This window comes from Danio rerio, chromosome 18, assembly GCF_049306965.1.
Source record: "Danio rerio strain Tuebingen ecotype United States chromosome 18, GRCz12tu, whole genome shotgun sequence".
In the NCBI taxonomy this organism is placed as follows: domain Eukaryota; kingdom Metazoa; phylum Chordata; class Actinopteri; order Cypriniformes; family Danionidae; genus Danio; species Danio rerio.
This window is the reverse complement of record NC_133193.1, coordinates 582501-602500: the sequence shown is the minus strand read 5'-3', so window position 1 is coordinate 602500 and position 20000 is coordinate 582501. Positions and strand designations below refer to the sequence as shown.

Here is a 20000-nt window from a genome sequence, read left to right as displayed (position 1 = left end):
CAAGCCCCGCCCACGTGTGTTCTTGAGGCAGAAATGCAGCAGAACAGAGAGCAACCGTGTGTTTGATGAAGGTTTGTCTGACCTTTGCACATCCTGCGGTCGTCCCTCAGCACGTACCCCGCTGGACATCTGCACTCATACGAGCCCACCGTGTTCACACAGCGGAACGCACACAGCAGAGGATTCTGGGAGCACTCGTTCACATCTGAAAACACACTTCATGCTGTCATCAAGCACTGGCGCAGGCATTATCTGACAATATTCAGAGATGATTATGAATGAATTATTTTCAGCTGTTGATGCTGCGCTCATATCATTAACAATACAGCTCACATGCTGAAATACTGCAGCAGACCCTGCAGAGTACTGTGATTCCATGATCAATGAAGAAACAGAATCACGCACAGACACACACACACGGACTCAAACACATACATAAAAGCAAACACACAAGTGTGCGCAAATACACAAGCATAAGCGCACACACATAACACACAAAACCACACACACAAGCATAAGCGCACACACAAAACACATGCATAAGCACACACAAACACACACACACACACAAAAGTGCACAAACACAAGCACACACAAAAGTGCGCAAAACCACACAAACACAAGTGCATACACAAACATAAGCAAACACACACATTAAAAACGCACACACACATACACACACACAAAAACACTAACAAAATCACACACATAAGTGCACATAAACACAGTAGTGCACACACACACAGACACACACACACAAACAAGTGCACACACTTACACACAAATGCCCACCCATAAGCGCAAACACATAATTAGACACACACAAACACACACACACACACAAAAACACGTACATAAAAGCACACACACAAGTGTGCACAAATACACAAACATAAATGCACACACATAAACACACTAGTGTACACACACACAAACAAGTGCACACACTTACACACACACATGACCACCCATAAGCGCAAACACATAATTAGACACACACAAAAACACAGACATAAGTGCATACACACACACACGTACGCACTTAAACACATACATAAAAGTACACACATGTGTGTGCAAATACACAAACATAAGTGCACACACAAAGCGCACACACAAAAACACGTACATAAAAGCACACACACAAGTGTGCGCAAATACACAAACATAAATGCACACACATAAACACACTAGTGTACACACACACAAACAAGTGCACAAACTTACACACACAAAAGCCCACCCATAAGCGCAAACACATAATCACACACACACAAACACACACAAAGCGCACACACAAAAACTCTAACAAAACCACACACATAAGTGCACACACATAAACACACACACACACACACACACACACAAACACACACACACACACACACACACACACACAAACAAGTACACACACACACACACACACACGCACACACACACACACACACCACACACACACACACCACACACACACACACATGCACACACGCGCACACACACACACACACACACACACACACAAATGGCCACACATAATCGCAAACACGAACACACACAAAGCGCACACACATAAAAACACACAAAAATACAGACATAAGAGCACACACAAGCATAAGCACACACACACACACACACACACACACAAATGGGCTGAGACGGACCTTCGCAGGTCATCATGGGTCCGGGCTCGAAGCCTTCATCACAGCTGCACTCGAAGGCTCCCTCTACATTAGTGCAGGTGCCGTTTCCACACGGGTTCCCCAGCTCACACTCATTCGTGTCTGAAGAGCACAGAGAACATCAGGAACAGCTCAGCGGCAGAAACTCCGTATATTCCTGCAGTGAATGTGTGCTGTGTGAATGTGTCTGCATCAGTTTGACCTCTGACCTTCGCAGTTGATGCCGGTGAAGTCGAGCCGGTAACCGAACGGACACTCGCAGCGGAACGTCCCGTCAGTGTTGATGCAGTGACCGTTCCTGCAGATCCCGGGGTTCTGCACACACTCGTCCACATCTGAAACACAAGGACATGAGTGTGTGCTCACAAACACACATTCAGTGATTCAGTGATTCAATGACTCAGTGGATTGGTTACTCTGTGATTAGTTTACAAAGTGATTCAATGACTCTGATTTGTCAATTCACTGATTCATTGATTCAATTGATTCAGTTGCTCAGTGATTCAGCTACTTAGTGATTCTGTAAATAATTACTAATTGATTAATTTACTCAGTGATTCAAAGACTCAGTGATTTAATGACTCATGATTTAATGATTAAGTAATTCAGTAACTCAGTGATTTTGTCAATTCAGTGATTCAATGACTCAGTGATTCATTTACTCAATGAATTGGTTACTTGTTGATTAGTTTACACAGTGATTTTATGACTGTGATTTGGCAAGTAATTAGTTCATTTACTCAGTGCTTCAATGAGTCAGGGATTTTGTAATTCAGTTACTCAGTGATTCAGCTACTTAGTGATTATGTGATTCAATTACTAATTGATTAATTTTCTCAGTGGTTCAAATAACTCAGTGATTTGGTGATTTTGTGATTCAGTAACTAACTGATTAATTTACTCCGTGATTCAAAGACTCTGTGATTCAGTTACTCTTTGTTTTGGTGTTTCATGATTCAGTTACTCTGTGATTTGGTGATTCAGTTACTCAGTGATTTGGTGATTCAGTTACTCAGTGATTTGGTGATTCAGTTACTCAGTGATTTGGTGATTCTGTGATTCAGTTACTCAGTGATTTGGTGATTCAGTTACTCAGTGATTTGGTGATTCTGTGATTCAGTTTCTCTGTGATTTGGTGATTCAGTCACTCAGTGATTTGGTGATTCAGTAAATCAGTGATTTGGTGATTCAGTTACTCAGTGATTTGGTGATTCAGTAAATCAGTGATTTGGTGATTCAGTTACTCAGTGATTTGGTGATTCAGTAAATCAGTGATTTGGTGATTCAGTTACTCAGTGATTTGGTGATTCTGTGATTCAGTTTCTCTGTGATTTGGTGATTCAGTTACTCAGTGATTTGGTGATTCTGTGATTCAGTTTCTCTGTGATTTAGTAATTCAGTCACTCAGTGATTTGGCGATTCAGTGATTCAGTAACTCAGTGACTTTGCGATTCAGTTACTTAGTGATCTGGTGATGCAGTTACTCTGTGATTTGGCAATTCTGTGATTCAGTAAATCAGTGATTTTGCGATTCAGTGATTCAGTTACTCAGTGATTTGGCGATTCTGTGATTCAGTAAATCAGTTACTTAATGATTTGGCGATTCAGTTCCTCAGTGATTTGGTGATTCAGTTCCTCAGTGACTCAGTGATACTCACCCACAGCAGTATCGTCTGTACTGTGGCTTTTACCAGGAGCCGGACACAGAACTTTAAAGGCAGCTGAAAAACACACACACACACACGCACGCACGCACGCACGCACACACACACACACACACACACACACACACACACACACACTCATACATTAACTGACACTGCCATCAAATTGTGTGTGTGTGACTGTAAGTGTACAAACTATATGTGTGTGCATTTGTCAATGTGCATGTGTCTTTGTGACTGTGTGTGTGTTTATGTGTGTATGAGCATGGGTCAGTGTACATGTGTGTGATCATTTACATGTGTGTGTGTGTGTGTGTGCGTGTATTTGTGTCAGTGTGCATCAATGTGAGATTTTTTGAGCGGATGTGTTTGTGAGTGTGTGTGTGCACAATGTGTGTGAGTGTGAGAGTATATGAATACACGTGTTAGTTTATGCAGGTGTAGTTAATGCACATATGAGAGTGAGACTGTGTGTGCGTGTTTGTGTGTGTGCACGCTCACCGTCCTCCATGGAGGGGCAAATCTCGCAGGGGTCGCCCCATCCCTGACCCGGCATCCCGCTGCAGCAACACACACTCTTGGTGGTGTTGAGGGGTTTTGGGGCCAGACAGCGGCCGTTCTCAAACTTCGTGTAACAGTAGTTAACCCGGATATCTGCGGAGGGAACACAGACAATCATTCCCTGCACAGCGTTACACAAACACACACTCAGGAGACACATGAACTGCAGATGATTCTTTCTCAAATTATTCATTCACACATGATTCTCTGAAATGATTCATTCCCTAATTATTCTTTCTCAAATGATTCATTCCCAAAAGCATCTTCCCAACTCCTACATTTATGATTCAGTTAATTTTCTTAAATGACTCCTGAAATGACTCCATCTCAAATGATTCTAATAACTGAACGTCAGATTATTTTTCTCAAATGACTCTTTTCAGAATTAACTTCTCAACGAATTTAGCTAAATTAATCTTTCCTAAATGATTTGTTCCCAAATGATTCTTTCTTAATTGATTAATTAGAAAATTAATCTTTTTCAAAAGGATCATTCCAAAATTACACTTCCCAAATCATATTCACTGTTTCCTATATTAACTTTTAAAATGAATTTTCCAAAATGATTCTGTTCAAATGGAAATGATTCTTTCTCAACAATTCTAATAATTGATTTACAAATAATTTATCTCAAATGATTTTTTTTCCAAATTGCTTCTTTTCATTTCCAAAATGACTCTCTTAAAAAAACTCTCCTAAATGATTCTTAAACAAACTGTTTCCAAAATTACTTTTCAAAATGATTCTATTCCAAATGATTCATCAAACTGATTGTTTTCAAAATGATTCTTTCCCAAATGATTCATCAAACTGATTGTTTCCAATATGATTCTTCCCCAAATGATTCATTAAACTGATTGTTTCCAAAATGATTCTATTCCAAATGATTCATCAAACTGATTGTTTCCAGAATGATTCTATTCCAAATGATTCATCAAACTGATTGTTTTCAAAATGATTCTTTCCCAAATGATTCATCAAACTGATTGTTTCCAGAATGATTCTATTCCAAATGATTCATCAAACTGATTGTTTTCAAAATGATTCTTTCCCAAATGATTCATCAAACTGATTGTTTCCAATATGATTCTTCCCCAAATGATTCATTAAACTGATTGTTTCCAAAATGATTCTATTCCAAATGATTCATCAAACTGATTGTTTTTAAAATTATTCTTTCCAAATGATGCACAAATAACGCAGCGTGCTTTCTCCAAATTCTCGCTCACTCACCCACACATCTCTTCCCGGACGAGGACAGCTGGAAACCCTCGGGACACTCACACCTGAAGCTGCCTGGCGTGTTCACACACTTCCCGAAAATGCAGATCTCTGGAGACTGAGAGCACTCGTCGATGTCTGCATACACACACACACACACACACACACACAGAGGTTTAAGACAGCACTGCAAGCACCTGCACTACTGAGGGTGCAGTGCACACTGACCTTCACAGCGGTCATCCTGCAGGTAATACCCTGGAGGACAGATGCACCTGTAGGAGCCGTCCAGATTCTGACACGTCCCGGGACCGCAGGTGCCAGGGCTCAGCAAACACTCATTGATGTCTGAGCACAGAAACACAGGAACATGTGACACCAACACACACACACACACACATACATACATACACAGACATGCATGCACACACACACTCTCATGCACACAAAGACACACACACACAAACACATATGCGCACATGCGCGCACACTCACACACACACACAGTGGTCAGAAGCACCAAGACTCACCCACACATGTGCGTCCGTCAGGCGAGAGTTTATATCCATCCAGACACACACACACAAATGAGCCCACTGTGTTGATGCAGTTTCCGTTTCGGCACAAACCCCGGAGCGACACACACTCATCTGTGTCTAAACATCACACACAAACACACTGGGAGAATTAATAAATATCCTACGCTTATTTACGAACCTTCAAGTTGCTGTAATATGTGTGTGTTTGTGTGTGTGTGTGTGTGTATGTGTACCAATGCAGTCGTTGTTGTGTGACAGCTGGAATCCTGGGTAACACAGGCAGTTGTAGGAGCCCACAGTGTTCTTACAGGTGCCATTTCCACATGGTTGACGATCACACTCGTCCACATCTGAACACAAAACCACAGACGTTCAGTTATGAACACACAAAACCACAGACGCTCAGTCAGCCATAAACACAAAAATCACAGACGGTCAATGAGTCATAAACAAAAAACTATAACCATAAACAAAAACCACAGACAGTCACAATTAGTTATAAACAAAAACTACAGAACGTCAGTTAGTTATAAACAAAACTACAGACGGTCAGTTATTTATAAATAAAAACAACAGACCATCAGTTATTTATAAACAAAAACTACAGAACGTCAGTTAGTTATAAACAAAACTACAGACGGTCAGTTATTTATAAATAAAAACAACAGACCATCAGTTATTTATAAACAAAACTACAGACGGTCAGTTATTTAAAAATAAAACAACAGACGATCATTTATAAATAAAACTACAGATAATCAGTTACTTAAAAATAAAAGCTACTGACGGTCAGTTATTTATAAATAAAAGCTACAGACGGTCAGTTATTTACAAATAAAACTACAGACGGTCAGTTAGTTATAAATGAAAACTACAGACGGTCAGTTATTTAAAAATAAAACAACAGACGGTCAGTTATTTAAAAATAAAAACTACAGACGGTCAGTTATTTAAAAATAAAACTACAGACGGTCAGTTATTTAAAAATAAAAGCTACAGACGATCAGTTATTTATGAATAAAAACAACAGACAATCAGTTATTTATAAATAAAAACTACAGTTATCTAAAAATAAAACTACAGACGGTCAATTATTTATAAATAAAACTACAAACGGTCAGTTATTTATAAATAAAACTACAGACGGTCAGTTATTTAAAAATAAAACTACAGACGGTCAGTTATTTATAAATAAAACTACAAACGGTCAGTTATTTATAAATAAAACTACAAACGGTCAGTTATCTAAAAATAAAACTACAGACGGTCAGTTATTTATAAATAAAACTACAAACGGTAAGTTATTTATAAATAAAACTACAGACGGTCAGTTATTTAAAAATAAAACTACAGGCGGTCAGTTATTTATAAATAAAACTACAGACGGTCAGTTATTTAAAAATAAAACTACAGACAGTCAGGTATTTATAAATAAAACTACAGACGGTCAGTTATTTAAAAATAAAACTACAGACAGTCAGGTATTTATAAATAAAACTACAGACGGTCAGTTATTTATAAATAAAACTACAGACGGTCAGTTATTTATAAATAAAACTACAGACGGTCAGTTATTTATAAATAAAACTACAGACAGTCAGGTATTTATAAATAAAACTACAGACGGTCAGGTATTTATAAATAAAACTACAAACGTTCAATTATTTATAAATAAAACTACAGACGGTCAATTATTTATAAATAAAACTACAGACGGTCAGTTATTTATAAATAAAACTACAGACGGTCAGTTATTTATAAATAAAACTACAGACGGTCAGTTATTTATAAACAAAACTACAGACGGTCAGTTATTTATAAATAAAAACAACAGACCATCAGTTATTTATAAACAAAACTACAGACGGTCAGTTATTTAAAAATAAAACAACAGACGATCATTTATAAATAAAACTACAGATAATCAGTTACTTAAAAATAAAAGCTACTGACGGTCAGTTATTTATAAATAAAAGCTACAGACGGTCAGTTATTTACAAATAAAACTACAGACGGTCAGTTAGTTATAAATGAAAACTACAGACGGTCAGTTATTTAAAAATAAAACAACAGACGGTCAGTTATTTAAAAATAAAAACTACAGACGGTCAGTTATTTAAAAATAAAACTACAGACGGTCAGTTATTTAAAAATAAAAGCTACAGACGATCAGTTATTTATGAATAAAAACAACAGACAATCAGTTATTTATAAATAAAAACTACAGTTATCTAAAAATAAAACTACAGACGGTCAATTATTTATAAATAAAACTACAAACGGTCAGTTATTTATAAATAAAACTACAGACGGTCAGTTATTTAAAAATAAAACTACAGACGGTCAGTTATTTATAAATAAAACTACAAACGGTCAGTTATTTATAAATAAAACTACAAACGGTCAGTTATCTAAAAATAAAACTACAGACGGTCAGTTATTTATAAATAAAACTACAAACGGTAAGTTATTTATAAATAAAACTACAGACGGTCAGTTATTTAAAAATAAAACTACAGGCGGTCAGTTATTTATAAATAAAACTACAGACGGTCAGTTATTTAAAAATAAAACTACAGACAGTCAGGTATTTATAAATAAAACTACAGACGGTCAGTTATTTATAAATAAAACTACAGACGGTCAGTTATTTATAAATAAAACTACAGACGGTCAGTTATTTATAAATAAAACTACAGACAGTCAGGTATTTATAAATAAAACTACAGACGGTCAGGTATTTATAAATAAAACTACAAACGTTCAATTATTTATAAATAAAACTACAGACGGTCAATTATTTATAAATAAAACTACAGACGGTCAGTTATTTATAAATAAAACTACAGACGGTCAGTTATTTATAAATAAAACTACAGACGGTCAGTTATTTATAAATAAAACTACAGACGGTCAGGTATTTATAAATAAAACTACAGACGGTCAGTTATTTAAAAATAAAACTACAGACGGTCAATTATTTATAAATAAAACTACAGACGGTCAGTTATTTATAAATAAAACTACAGACGGTCAGTTATTTATAAATAAAACTACAGACGGTCAGGTATTTATAAATAAAACTACAGACGGTCAATTATTTATAAATAAAACTACAAATGTTCAATTATTTATAAATAAAACTACAGACGGTCAGTTATTTAAAAATAAAACTACAGACGGTCAATTATTTATAAATAAAACTACAGACGGTCAGTTATTTATAAATAAAACTACAGACGGTCAAAATGGTCAACACAAACACACACACAAAAAGGCACAGACGGTCAGTGTGTTATGAACACAACAGACGGTGGTTAGTTCTTACCACAGAGAGCACAGACGGTCAGTTAGTCATACACACAGACCACAGCAGCTTTAGTGGAGAAGAGAATACACAGCGCAGGATTGATGGTTAGTTTTGCACACATCGCTCAGCTGATTAGATTGTTGATCAGTTATGGACAGCAGAACACACACACATACACACACGTTTAATCGCTTACCTATGCACAGGTCAGGGGTGGACTTGAAGCCGTTGGGGCAGATGCAGCGGTAACTGCCCACCATATCAATACACTGACCAGGACTGCAGATGTTAGGATTCTCAGCACACTCATTACGGTCTGAGACACACACACACACACACACCATCACCATATGAATATGACAATTGCTGTATCACAAAAGTTTTATCTATATTCTAACACACACACACACACACACTTACCGACACACTGCTGCGTCGGAGTCTGCCGGTATCCAGATTTACACTCGCAGCGGAAACTTCCAGGAACATTCAGACAGACGGCGTTCTGCTGACACACCGGCCCGTTCTGACACTCATCAATATCTGCGCACACACACACACACATACACACACACACACACACACACACACACACACAGAGAGAGAGAGAGAGAATAATGTAATCCACACAACACAGAAACACACACATATACACACCATGCACACATACATCACATTACACACACCCACACACACAGATGTAAGTCACATCACAAGCACATATACACACAAACACACACACTCTCTCGCTCTTACCCTCACAGATCAGCAGTTTATCATTATAGACGAAACCCATCGGACATTCACAGCGGAAACTGCCGATCATGTTGATACACACGCCGTTCTCACACACACCGGGTATCTCACGGCACTCGTCAATATCTGTGGATCACACACACACACAAGCCTGTGTCTGAGTGTCTTCAGTGTGTTGTTGATGTTTATTGTCCCTTTTAGTGTGTGAAAAATACCTTAATTGTGTGGTTTTTGTGTGTGTGTATGCAGGTGTGTGTGTGTGTGTGTGTGTGTTTACCAATAATCTGTCCAGTGTAGATGTCAATGAAATATCCCGGCCTCTCACTTCCACACAGCACAGCGAATTCATCTGCAGCAGAAAACAGCATTAGTCATGATGTGTGTATGTGTGTGTGTGTGTGTGTGTGTGTGTGTGTGTGTGTGTGTGTGTGTGTGCATTATAGTCTTGTTATTGCTCAGTGGCTGTGAATGTATCGTGTAAATGTGTCTGTCTGTAAATGCATTTTCATTGACAATCTGTGTGACTTTCTTGTGTGTTAAACTGAAATCTGCATTTGCGTTGACCTCAGCAATATTGTCTTCTGTAATATTGCTCAGTACATATTTATTTGTTTCATTTGTTTTGTGTGTGTGTTTTTAGCTCAGACTTAGAATCAAAGTTAGCATCTCTCAATGTTTTGCTCATATTTTATATTGCATCTCTCGATCTCGATTAATCGCAGGACACTTTATGCAAATTTTTTGCACGAATAAAAAAAAACAAAAGCGCCACAACATTAGCGCCACCTAGTGGAAATTCACCTCCGTTCACGCATTTCCATTGACTGTCTGTAACTTTCTTGCGTTAATACTTAAATTTGAATATTTTTGAATCCATCTGTATTGTATTTTATAATATTGCTTAGTTCATATTTTAGCTGGTTTTCATATTCTTAGCTGACACTCAAGCGAAATTAAATCTCAATTTGTATTTCTCAAGTGTTTTCTTCGTTAGTTATTATTATAGTGTCTCACACTAGATAAATGACAGGACGCTTTCATAAATTTTCTGCTCAACTAAATAAAACTAACCTGTACAAAAGACACGTTTTAGATGAATACCGTGTGTTTGAGACAAACGCGTTGCAGATTCCACAACATTAGCGCCACTTGGTGGAAATTCCTCTCTGTTCATGCATTTGCATTGACTTAGTATGCAACTTTCTCACCTGAATACTTACATTTGCTTATGTTGTGAATGCAGCAATTTTGTGATTTGAATATTGCTTAGTTCATATAAAACTGGTCAAGCACAGCTTAGAAGTTTTCATGTTTTCAGCCGACACTCAGGTGAAATTAAACCAAAATTAGCATCAAGTGTTTCGTTCGTATTTTATATTGCGTCTCATCGCAGGATGCTTTTTGCGAACTTTCTTCACAAGTAAATAAAACTTGCGCAAAAGACACAAATTTAGATGATGACCATGTTTTTGAGACAAATGCGTTTCACATCCCGCATCATTAGCGCCACCCGGTGGAAATTGGCCTCTGTTCACGCATTTCCATTATTTTGTCGGTAACTTTCTTGCGTGAATACTTACATTCGAATGTAATGTGACTCCATCAGTATTGTTTTTTGTAATATTGCTTAGTTTATATTTGGCTGGTCAAGGACCGCAGTGGTGTTTTTGTGTTTTCAGCTAACACTCAAGCGAAATTACGCCAAAATTAGCATCAAGCGTTTCATTCGTATCTTATACTGCGTCTCTCAATCTAGATTAATCGCAGGATGCTTTTTGCAAACTTTCTGTGCAAATAAAAACAAATTTACCTGCACAAAAGACACAATTTAGATGATGACCATGTTTTTATGACAAATGAGATGCACATTCTACATCATTAGCGCCACCCGGTGGAAATTCTCCTCTGTTCATGCACATCCATTGACTTTGAATATAAATTTTTGCGTGAAATTACAGTAAATTTGCATTTGACGTGAACCCAGGAATACTTTGTAATATTTTTTATTTCTTAATTCATATTTGGCTGTTTTTTGTGTTTTCAGCTGACTCTCAAGTAAAATTAAACCTCAATTTGTATCTCTGAAGTGTTTTGTTCGTACTTTATATTAGTTATTATTATATTGTTTTGCTTTAGATTATTGCAGGATGCTTTTCGCAAATCTTCTGTTCAAACAAAACTTGCTTTAACTTACCCAAAAATAATGTTTTAGATGAATACCGTGTTCTTGTGACGAATGCACTGCACATCCCGCATCATTAGCGCCACCCGGTGGAAATTGGCCTCTGTTCACGCATTTCCATTATTTTGTCGGTAACTTTCTCGCGTGAATACTTAAATTCGAATATGGTGTGAATCCATCTGTATTGTATTTGTAATATTGCTTAGTTCATATTTGGCTGGTCAAGGACCGCAGTGGTGTTTTTGTGTTTTCAGCTAACACTCAAGCGAAATTACGCCAAAATTAGCATCAAGCATCATCTAGATAAATCGCAGGATGCTTTTTGCAAACTTTCTGTGCAAATAAAAACAAATGTACCTGCACAAAAGACAAAATTTAGATGATGACCATGTTTTTATGACAAATGAGATGCACATTCTACATCATTAGCGCCCCCCGGTGGAAATTTATCTCTGTTCCATTGACTTTGTGTGTAACTTTTAGCATAAATTTGCATTTGGTGTGAACAAAGCAATATCATACTTTGTTATATTTCGTATTTCTTAGTTCATATTTGTCTGGTTTTTGTGTTTTCAGCTGACTCTCAAGCAAAAGTAAACCTTAATTTGTATCTCTGAAGCGTTTGTTTGTATTTTATATTAGTTATTAATATTGTGTTTTGCTTGACGTTTCTAGTTGGATGCTTTGCGCAAATCTTCTACTCAAACAAATTTGCTTTAATTACCCAAAAGAAACGATTTATATGAATAGTGTACTGGCGACAAATGCACTGCACATCCTGCATCATTAGCGCCACCCGGTGGCTCCTCTGTTCACGCATTTCCATTGACTGTGCATATAACTAACTTGCACAAACACTTAAATGACTGAATGAACGTGCGGGTCTCACTGGTGCTGGGAACGGGACACTTCTCGCAGGGTTTATTCCAGGCGCGGCCGATGTTGTAGGAACAGCAGCAGAACTTCTTGGTCATGTTGAAGGTGAGCTCGCCGTCACATGTGGCGTTGTCGGAGTAGTAGTTCCTGTAGCACAAGCTCTTCCGCATGTCTGGACAAACACACCATGTTAAACCCATCAGTGTGTGTGTACAGTTAGAGATGTTAGCAGTGTCAGCGTGCGCAGACTCACCCATGCAGTTGTTTCCTCCATTGATCTGCATGTACTCGGGTGGGCAGATGCAGGTGTAGTTTCCTATGGTGTTATAACACTGACCTGGACCACAGATGCCAGGATTCGCACACTCATCCACATCTACACACAAACACACACACACACACACACACACACACACACACACACACACACACACACACACACACACACACAAATAATCAATCTGTTAATTTAAAGTTGACCTGTCTCTGATGAGTGTGTGTTTGAGTGTTTGAGTTTGAGATCATGTTCTCCAGCTCTCTAAAACTGGTCCTTTCAGGCTTTGATCGTAATTGTGGTGTTTTGGTGACTGTCGCTTTAAATGCAAATGATATTGAGCTCTTTTCAGAAGAGGACGGAGCCTGTGCATTACCATAGCGACCAAACAATACTGCATATTTTCCCAGGGTCATGCAACTTTTTCCAAATACATTTTAAAGTCTAAATATTTGCATCTTGACGTAATTATTATTTTTGTTAGCTTTATTTTAATTAATCAAATATTTAAAAATATTTTTCAAATAGTTTATTGTAGAATGAATATTACATTAATCTTACAACAATTAATTAAACAAAATAGCTCATAAATAAATAGTATCCTTCTAGAGAAATGTTAAAACATGTTGTTCCTGAAATACTCAAAAACAATCCCACATATTTTTCAGTTAAATATCCTTTTTTTTTAGCATGAATTAAATTTTATTTGATTAGAAGAATGCTTATCATCTGTTTATTTTAGAATGAATATTATATTAAAAAAACAATCTGTTACAGAAAAATTGCAAATAAATAAATAAAAATATTCCAGTCAAGAAATATCGATATCGAAATATTCAAAAACAACACTGCATAATTTCATTGTCAGGCAACTTTTTCAAATTAATTTTAAAGTCTAATTATTTGTGTCTTGATATAATACATATTTTAGCTTGAATTCAATTAATTAATTTGAGAAAATAATAATCTGCTCATTTTAGAATAAATGTTATATAAATAAGCAATGTATTAAAGAAAAATAGCTCATACATAAATAGTATCCTTTAAGAGAAATGCTAAATCACAAGACATATTGTTACTGAAATACTCAAAAATAATCCCACATATTTTCACAAATCATTTTTTTTAGCTTGAATTCAGTTTAATTAGGTCAGAAAAATATCTAAAATCTGTTTATTTTAGAATAAATTTTGCATAAATGAACAATCTGTTAAAGAAAACTAGCAAATAAATAAATAGAAACCTTCCAAGCAAGAAATATCGAAATCCAAATATTTAAATACAATATTGGATATTTTCCCAGTCATGCAACTTTTTTCAAATAAATTTTAAACTCTAAACATTTGCATCCTGACATAATTATTATTTCTGTTACTTTGAATTCAATTAGTTAAATAAGAAAAAAGCCTAAAAAATAATCTATTTTAGAGTGAATATTACATAAACATTACAAGAAGTTATTAAAGAAAAACAGCTCATAAATAAATAGCATCTTTCAAGAGAAATGCTAAATCACGAGACATATTGTTCCTGAAATACTCAAAAATAATTTTTACATTAATTTTCAAGTCATAAATATTTTTTAGCTTGAATTTAGTTTAATGTGATCAGAAGACTGTCTATAACCTGTTTATTTTAGAATGAATACTACATAAATAAAGTATTTGTTTTAAAATCTGGTAAAAAATAAATAGAATTCTTCCATAAATAATAATAATAATAATAATAATAATAATAATAATAATAATAATAATAATAATAATAATAATAATAATTCCTTACATTCCTTACTTTTCTGCGCACCAAAAGCGCTTTACACACTGGGGAATCTCCTCATCCAGCAGTGTGCAGCATCCACCTGGATGAGGCGGCAGCAGCCATATTGCGCCAGACCACACACCAGCTGATTGGTGGAGAGGAGACAGAGAGATGCAGCCAATTTTGATATGGGGAGGGTTAGGAGGCCATGATGGACAGAGGCCAGTGGGCAGATTTGGCCAGGATGCCGGGGCTACACCCCTACTCTTTATGAAGAACATCCTGGGATTATTAATGAGCACAGAGAGTCAGGTCAACAGCTCATCTGAAAGACGGCGCTCACTGAGCAGTGTAGAGTCCCCGTCACTATACTGGGGCATTAGGATCAACACAGACCGCAGGTTGAGCGCCCCCTGCTGGCCTCACTAACACCACTGCCAGCAGCAACCTAGTGTTCCCATGTGGTCTCCCATCCAGACACTGACCGGGCGCAGCCCTGCTTAGCTTCAGTGGGCGACCATGTGAGAGTAGCAGAGGGCTAGCTGCAGATGATATGGAGATACTCAATAATATTGCATGTTTTCCCAGCATCCCAGTGTTATTCAGAAATGTCCTGCAGTCCAGGCTGAACATTCATCACCTGAGATTTAGATTTCAGCCACTTCATATCAACTTTATAATGATGGTGAAGGTTTCTCTGTACACCAGAGTACTCGATCTGTCTTGAGTCTGTGTGTGTGTGTGTGTGTGTGACTGACCTTCACAGATCCTGGTGTCCTCTTTGAGTGCAAACCCTCTGGGACACTCACAGTGAAAACTGCCGAAGGTGTTGATGCAGTCGCCACCCTGACACAGACCCGGCAGCTCCTGACACTCGTTTATATCTGACACACACACACACACGCACATGCACACGCACACACACACGCACACACACACAAAAAGACACACTGGTCAACCTGCAACACTTTGTGTCTGTGTGTGTGCATGTCTGTGTGTGTGTGCGTGTGCGTGTGTGTATGTATGTGTGTGTGTGTCTGTTTGAGTATGTGTTTGTTGAGTGTGCATGCCATTGTATGTGTATTTGTGAATATGTGTGTGTGTGTGTGTGTGTGTGTGTGTGTGTGTGTGTGTGTGTGTAAATGTATGTCTGAGTATGTAATTGTGCATGGAAGGGTGTGTGTGTGTCTGAATATGTATGTGTGTGTGTGTGTCTGTGTGTGTGTGAGTATGTAATTGTGCAGTGTGCGTGTGTGTGTGTGTGTGTGTGTGTGTGTGTGTGTGTGTGTGTGTGTGTGTGTGTGTGCTTGTGCTGGTCTACCTTCCAGTATGATAGTGATGGGGTTGGGTCTGAATCCTTCTCCTCCAGGACACAGTTTCTTGTACTCGGCTGAGAGAGAAACAACACGCACGTCAAAGACAGAAACACACGCATACAGGAGTGTGTGTTAAGAATGTGTGTGTGACTGACAATCACATGCAACAACTGTAGTTTACAATTAACAATATAATAATCTAATACAAATTATGTGTGTGTGTGACTCTGTGTGTGAGTAACATGTCTATGTGTGTGTGTGTGTGTGTGTCTCACTGGAGTTGAGTGATGGACAGGCCTCGCAGGGCTGTCCCCAGGCCACACCCCTAGAACAGCAGCAGGACGCTTTGGACACTCCCACTCCAATCTCATTGGAGCAGCTCAGACTCTCAGAGAAATCGCCTCGGTACTGGACGTCCAGGTAGCAGTTTCCAGAGCGAGTGTCTGCGGGAGAGAGAGAGAGAGAGAGAGAGGGAGATTTATGACACGTTATACTGCTGCACTAGTTATTATTAATAATACTCATTAATAATTGATTAACAGCATCTTATTAGAGATGTAACGATTCCACTGACTCACGATCCACGATACTAATCTCACGATTCACGATTTAGACACAATTTTTAACAAAATGACTGAAGCTTATTTGTAAAGTAATGTGGAGAGGATCTCGTGCTTATGATTGCTAGCGCCTGGACCTGCATATACAATTCTCAATGCACCAATCAGACGACTCCTAAGCTTCTACAAATACTCTGGCTTACGTATCACCGCCATCTTCTTTTTGAAGAATCCCCCCTTCCTCCCCTACTCCTCCTCCTTCCTCCTAGATGGGCGGCACGGTGGCCCAGTGGTTAGCACTGTTGCCTTACAGCAAGAACGTCTCTGGTTCCAGCCTTTACCAAGCCAGCTGATGTTTCTGTGCAGAGTTTACACGTTCTCCCCGTGCTCACGTGGGTTTCCCCCGGGATCCTCACACCGTCCAAAAACATGCAGCTTAAGTTAATTGACTAATCCACATCAGCACATAGACATGCAACTACCATGTACTTATCTTTTTAAGAGCAACTACTGTCTGCTCTTCAGCCACCATGACAGATCTGCCCAAGCTCAAACTCCCCTCTTGCCTTGCAACGGGAGGGAGCCCCAAGCTCGAGGATTTTATGAGCTCAGGGCTCTCTCCTGGGACAGCATGCCAAACACGCTTTATAATCAATCATCAGCTGAGGGTGAACTCTTAGGGCCCTATCATACACCCGGCGCAGTGTGGCGCAAGGCGCGGCGCAGTAGTCTTTTGCTACTTTAAGCTTGGCGCAAGGGTCATTTTGAGGTGTTGCGCCACGCTAATTAAATAGCAAATGCATTTGTGCTCAAATGTGCGCCCATAGGCGTTCTGGTCTAAAAAAGCAGGCGTGTTTTGGCGCGTTGCTATTTTGAGAAACTGTAAATAGTCTGATCTTTAGACCAGAACAAAGTCAGTCTATTGTCTGGCGCAAAGTGCACCTGGCTTACACACTACACACAAGATGCAGAGCAATACGCAAATATCTTTACATATGAAAAAGATATAATATCTTAAAGATATATATAATAAGGATATATGGGATAAAAATATAAATGATTAAAATAATACAAAACATATTAATTTCTAGCCTACATGAAGATTTAAAAACCACTGCCGTCATATTTCATCTCGGGAGGCTTTTTCAGTTCATTAAATTTGCTTTTGTATAATGTTATTATTATGATCAGTATTATTTATTATATCCATGTTTCTATTTGTTTTATTAAAAACAAGCTTAGATTTGTCCACCTGCAGGTTTTAGACCATATGGGGCACATCAGGTGTATTTGGAAATAACTCAGCATTTTGAGCACACTTCATTATTATTGTTCATTTATTCGTTTGCTAGAAATTAGAACTGAATTTAGTAGGTTTGGGCATCTAAGCTATAATGCCGATCCGATACGCATCTCGATACAAAGAATACGATCCGATATATTAGCGATACATTTTTGACATATTGCGATGCAACACGATACGATTCACACCCATATCACGATACGATGCGATATTTCAGCACTAACTAATTAGATCAAGTTTATGAGATGATGTGAAAGAGGATGCTGTGCCATTGAATGAGTTTGATTATTTATTAACCAAGCAAAACCAAGACTTTTTTACAAACTGGCTTTTCTCTCAGAGCCAGAGTGTCAGTTTACAGTAGAGGGCCATTTTAGAACATATAGCACATATTATTTAAGTATTTTCAAGATAAACAGAATGTATAAGTGCAATATATATTAAAAAAATATGTATATATTTGCACTCTTTCAACATAAATAAAATTAGCATTGCACAACAAGAATTGTGATTCAACTTTTCAACTATGAAAACAAGTTTTACAAAGATATATTTTGCCACTGATTATTCAAAACTTAAGGTCGTGAACTAGCAGTGTTATGCTGCGTTGAAACATCACTGTCACTGTAAACAACAGGCTAATAAAAATATAACAAACCAGCAATCTTCTTGCTGTGAGGTGGTCAAACTACCCACTGTGCCACCCAATTATTTTTATCATTATTATTAATAATATTATTATTATTATAATTACATAAAAATTAACAGGAGGAGGTGTTTAAAACCTTCGTTCTCCGTGACACTAGGCTGAATATCTTTGCAGATGAACAATGCAATAGCATTCGTTATTGGCGTAGAGCGAGCAGAACTGTTGCGCATGGAAAAAAAAACTTGCAATGCTTTTCTCACCACTTTTGGAGCTGGTTGAAGCAGTGCGAAAGCCGGGGATGCAGAAACACTAGAAGATGCTTTCACAACAACACCGTGGCGCCGCTTCAAGTGAGATATCAGATTAGTCGTACTGCCCGCGTATTTTACAGATGCGCAGCACATTTTGCAAATTGCATCTGTCCTGTCATGTCGTCCATCCTTAAATCCATAATGTTGCTTGCCATACTTTAGATGTAAAACTCAGTGGGGAATAACATGTTTGTTTTGCTTCTCGCGCTTTCTGAGGGCGCTCCACTAGCTTCATCCGCACACCTGATACACTGAGTTGTAGTGTGTGCACATCCGCAAATCCGTTGCTAAGGCTTACTTTATGTAGGTCGATTAAATTATGCGCCAAAAACAGGTTGACAACACTTGTTAATAAATAAAAAATACATTCTATATTAAAAATATAAGCTGTATCTCGGAAAAATCGATGCATCTCCCAAAAACCGATGCATCTCGATTTGCTTCCAAAATTTCATTCATCCTCTGCTGCTCAACCGATGCACTCGCATCGTGAACGCGCATAACCGCGTATCGATACATATCGGTTAATCTTCCCATCCCTAGAATTTAGAAATAGTTTTAAAACAAATATTTGCACTTAACAAACAAAATTAATTATTTATAGGCTAATGGATGTCTGTGCTGTAAGGTTTCCCTATCCACGAGAGCAAAAGCGAAAGTGAACTTACTTTACGTCAAAATGCGCTCTTGGCGTGACGCAGCTGGCTCTTAAAGGGAATGGGAGATGAGACTCTGATTGGTTTATTCTCAAAACACACCAATAACTCATTAAGAAAATAAACTCAACCCTTTTAGACCATGCGCCGCGGCGCAAAGCAGATTTCCTTAAATTCCTTAAATTAGCAAAAACGCTTCCTGACACGCCCTGAAAGCGTTTGCGCCCTGCGTTTTGCGCTCTGCGCATGGACCGTCAAAATAGAGCCCTTAAACTTTAAACCTAATCTAAGGTGAAGAGCTCTTTCAACCAAACCGCTCTTATTAAAACAAATAAAAAAACAGAATAATAGAAACTAAACATTCATTAATTTAAACAAACTGAAA

At 37.8% G+C, this 20000-nt stretch overlaps 1 protein-coding gene across 3 annotated transcripts in view; it reads right to left on the bottom strand.

Moving 5' to 3' along the window:
- The window catches only part of fbn1 (fibrillin 1), a 92388-nt gene that overhangs the window by 9731 nt on the left and 62657 nt on the right, over positions 1 to 20000 (bottom strand). For 2 of the 3 annotated variants that reach the window (XR_012394115.1, XM_073930076.1), the window contains exons 38-55: positions 16412 to 16579; positions 16142 to 16210; positions 15579 to 15704; positions 13042 to 13164; positions 12802 to 12960; positions 10008 to 10079; positions 9731 to 9856; positions 9395 to 9517; positions 9171 to 9290; positions 5898 to 6014; positions 5656 to 5781; positions 5354 to 5473; positions 5138 to 5263; positions 3845 to 3997; positions 3338 to 3400; positions 1889 to 2014; positions 1662 to 1781; positions 83 to 205 (exon numbers count right to left, since the gene is read on the bottom strand). Coding sequence is in view for 1 of the 3 variants with exons in the window: in XM_073930076.1 (XP_073786177.1) it covers positions 83 to 205; positions 1662 to 1781; positions 1889 to 2014; positions 3338 to 3400; positions 3845 to 3997; positions 5138 to 5263; positions 5354 to 5473; positions 5656 to 5781; positions 5898 to 6014; positions 9171 to 9290; positions 9395 to 9517; positions 9731 to 9856; positions 10008 to 10079; positions 12802 to 12960; positions 13042 to 13164; positions 15579 to 15704; positions 16142 to 16210; positions 16412 to 16579 (2160 nt within the window). In the remaining 2 variants the exon portion in view is untranslated. Of the gene's footprint in view, positions 1 to 82; positions 206 to 1661; positions 1782 to 1888; positions 2015 to 3337; positions 3401 to 3844; positions 3998 to 5137; positions 5264 to 5353; positions 5474 to 5655; positions 5782 to 5897; positions 6015 to 8992; positions 9041 to 9170; positions 9291 to 9394; positions 9518 to 9730; positions 9857 to 10007; positions 10080 to 12801; positions 12961 to 13041; positions 13165 to 15578; positions 15705 to 16141; positions 16211 to 16411; positions 16580 to 20000 lie in introns of all 3 variants that reach the window. The other variant, XR_012394116.1, reaches the window with a different exon arrangement.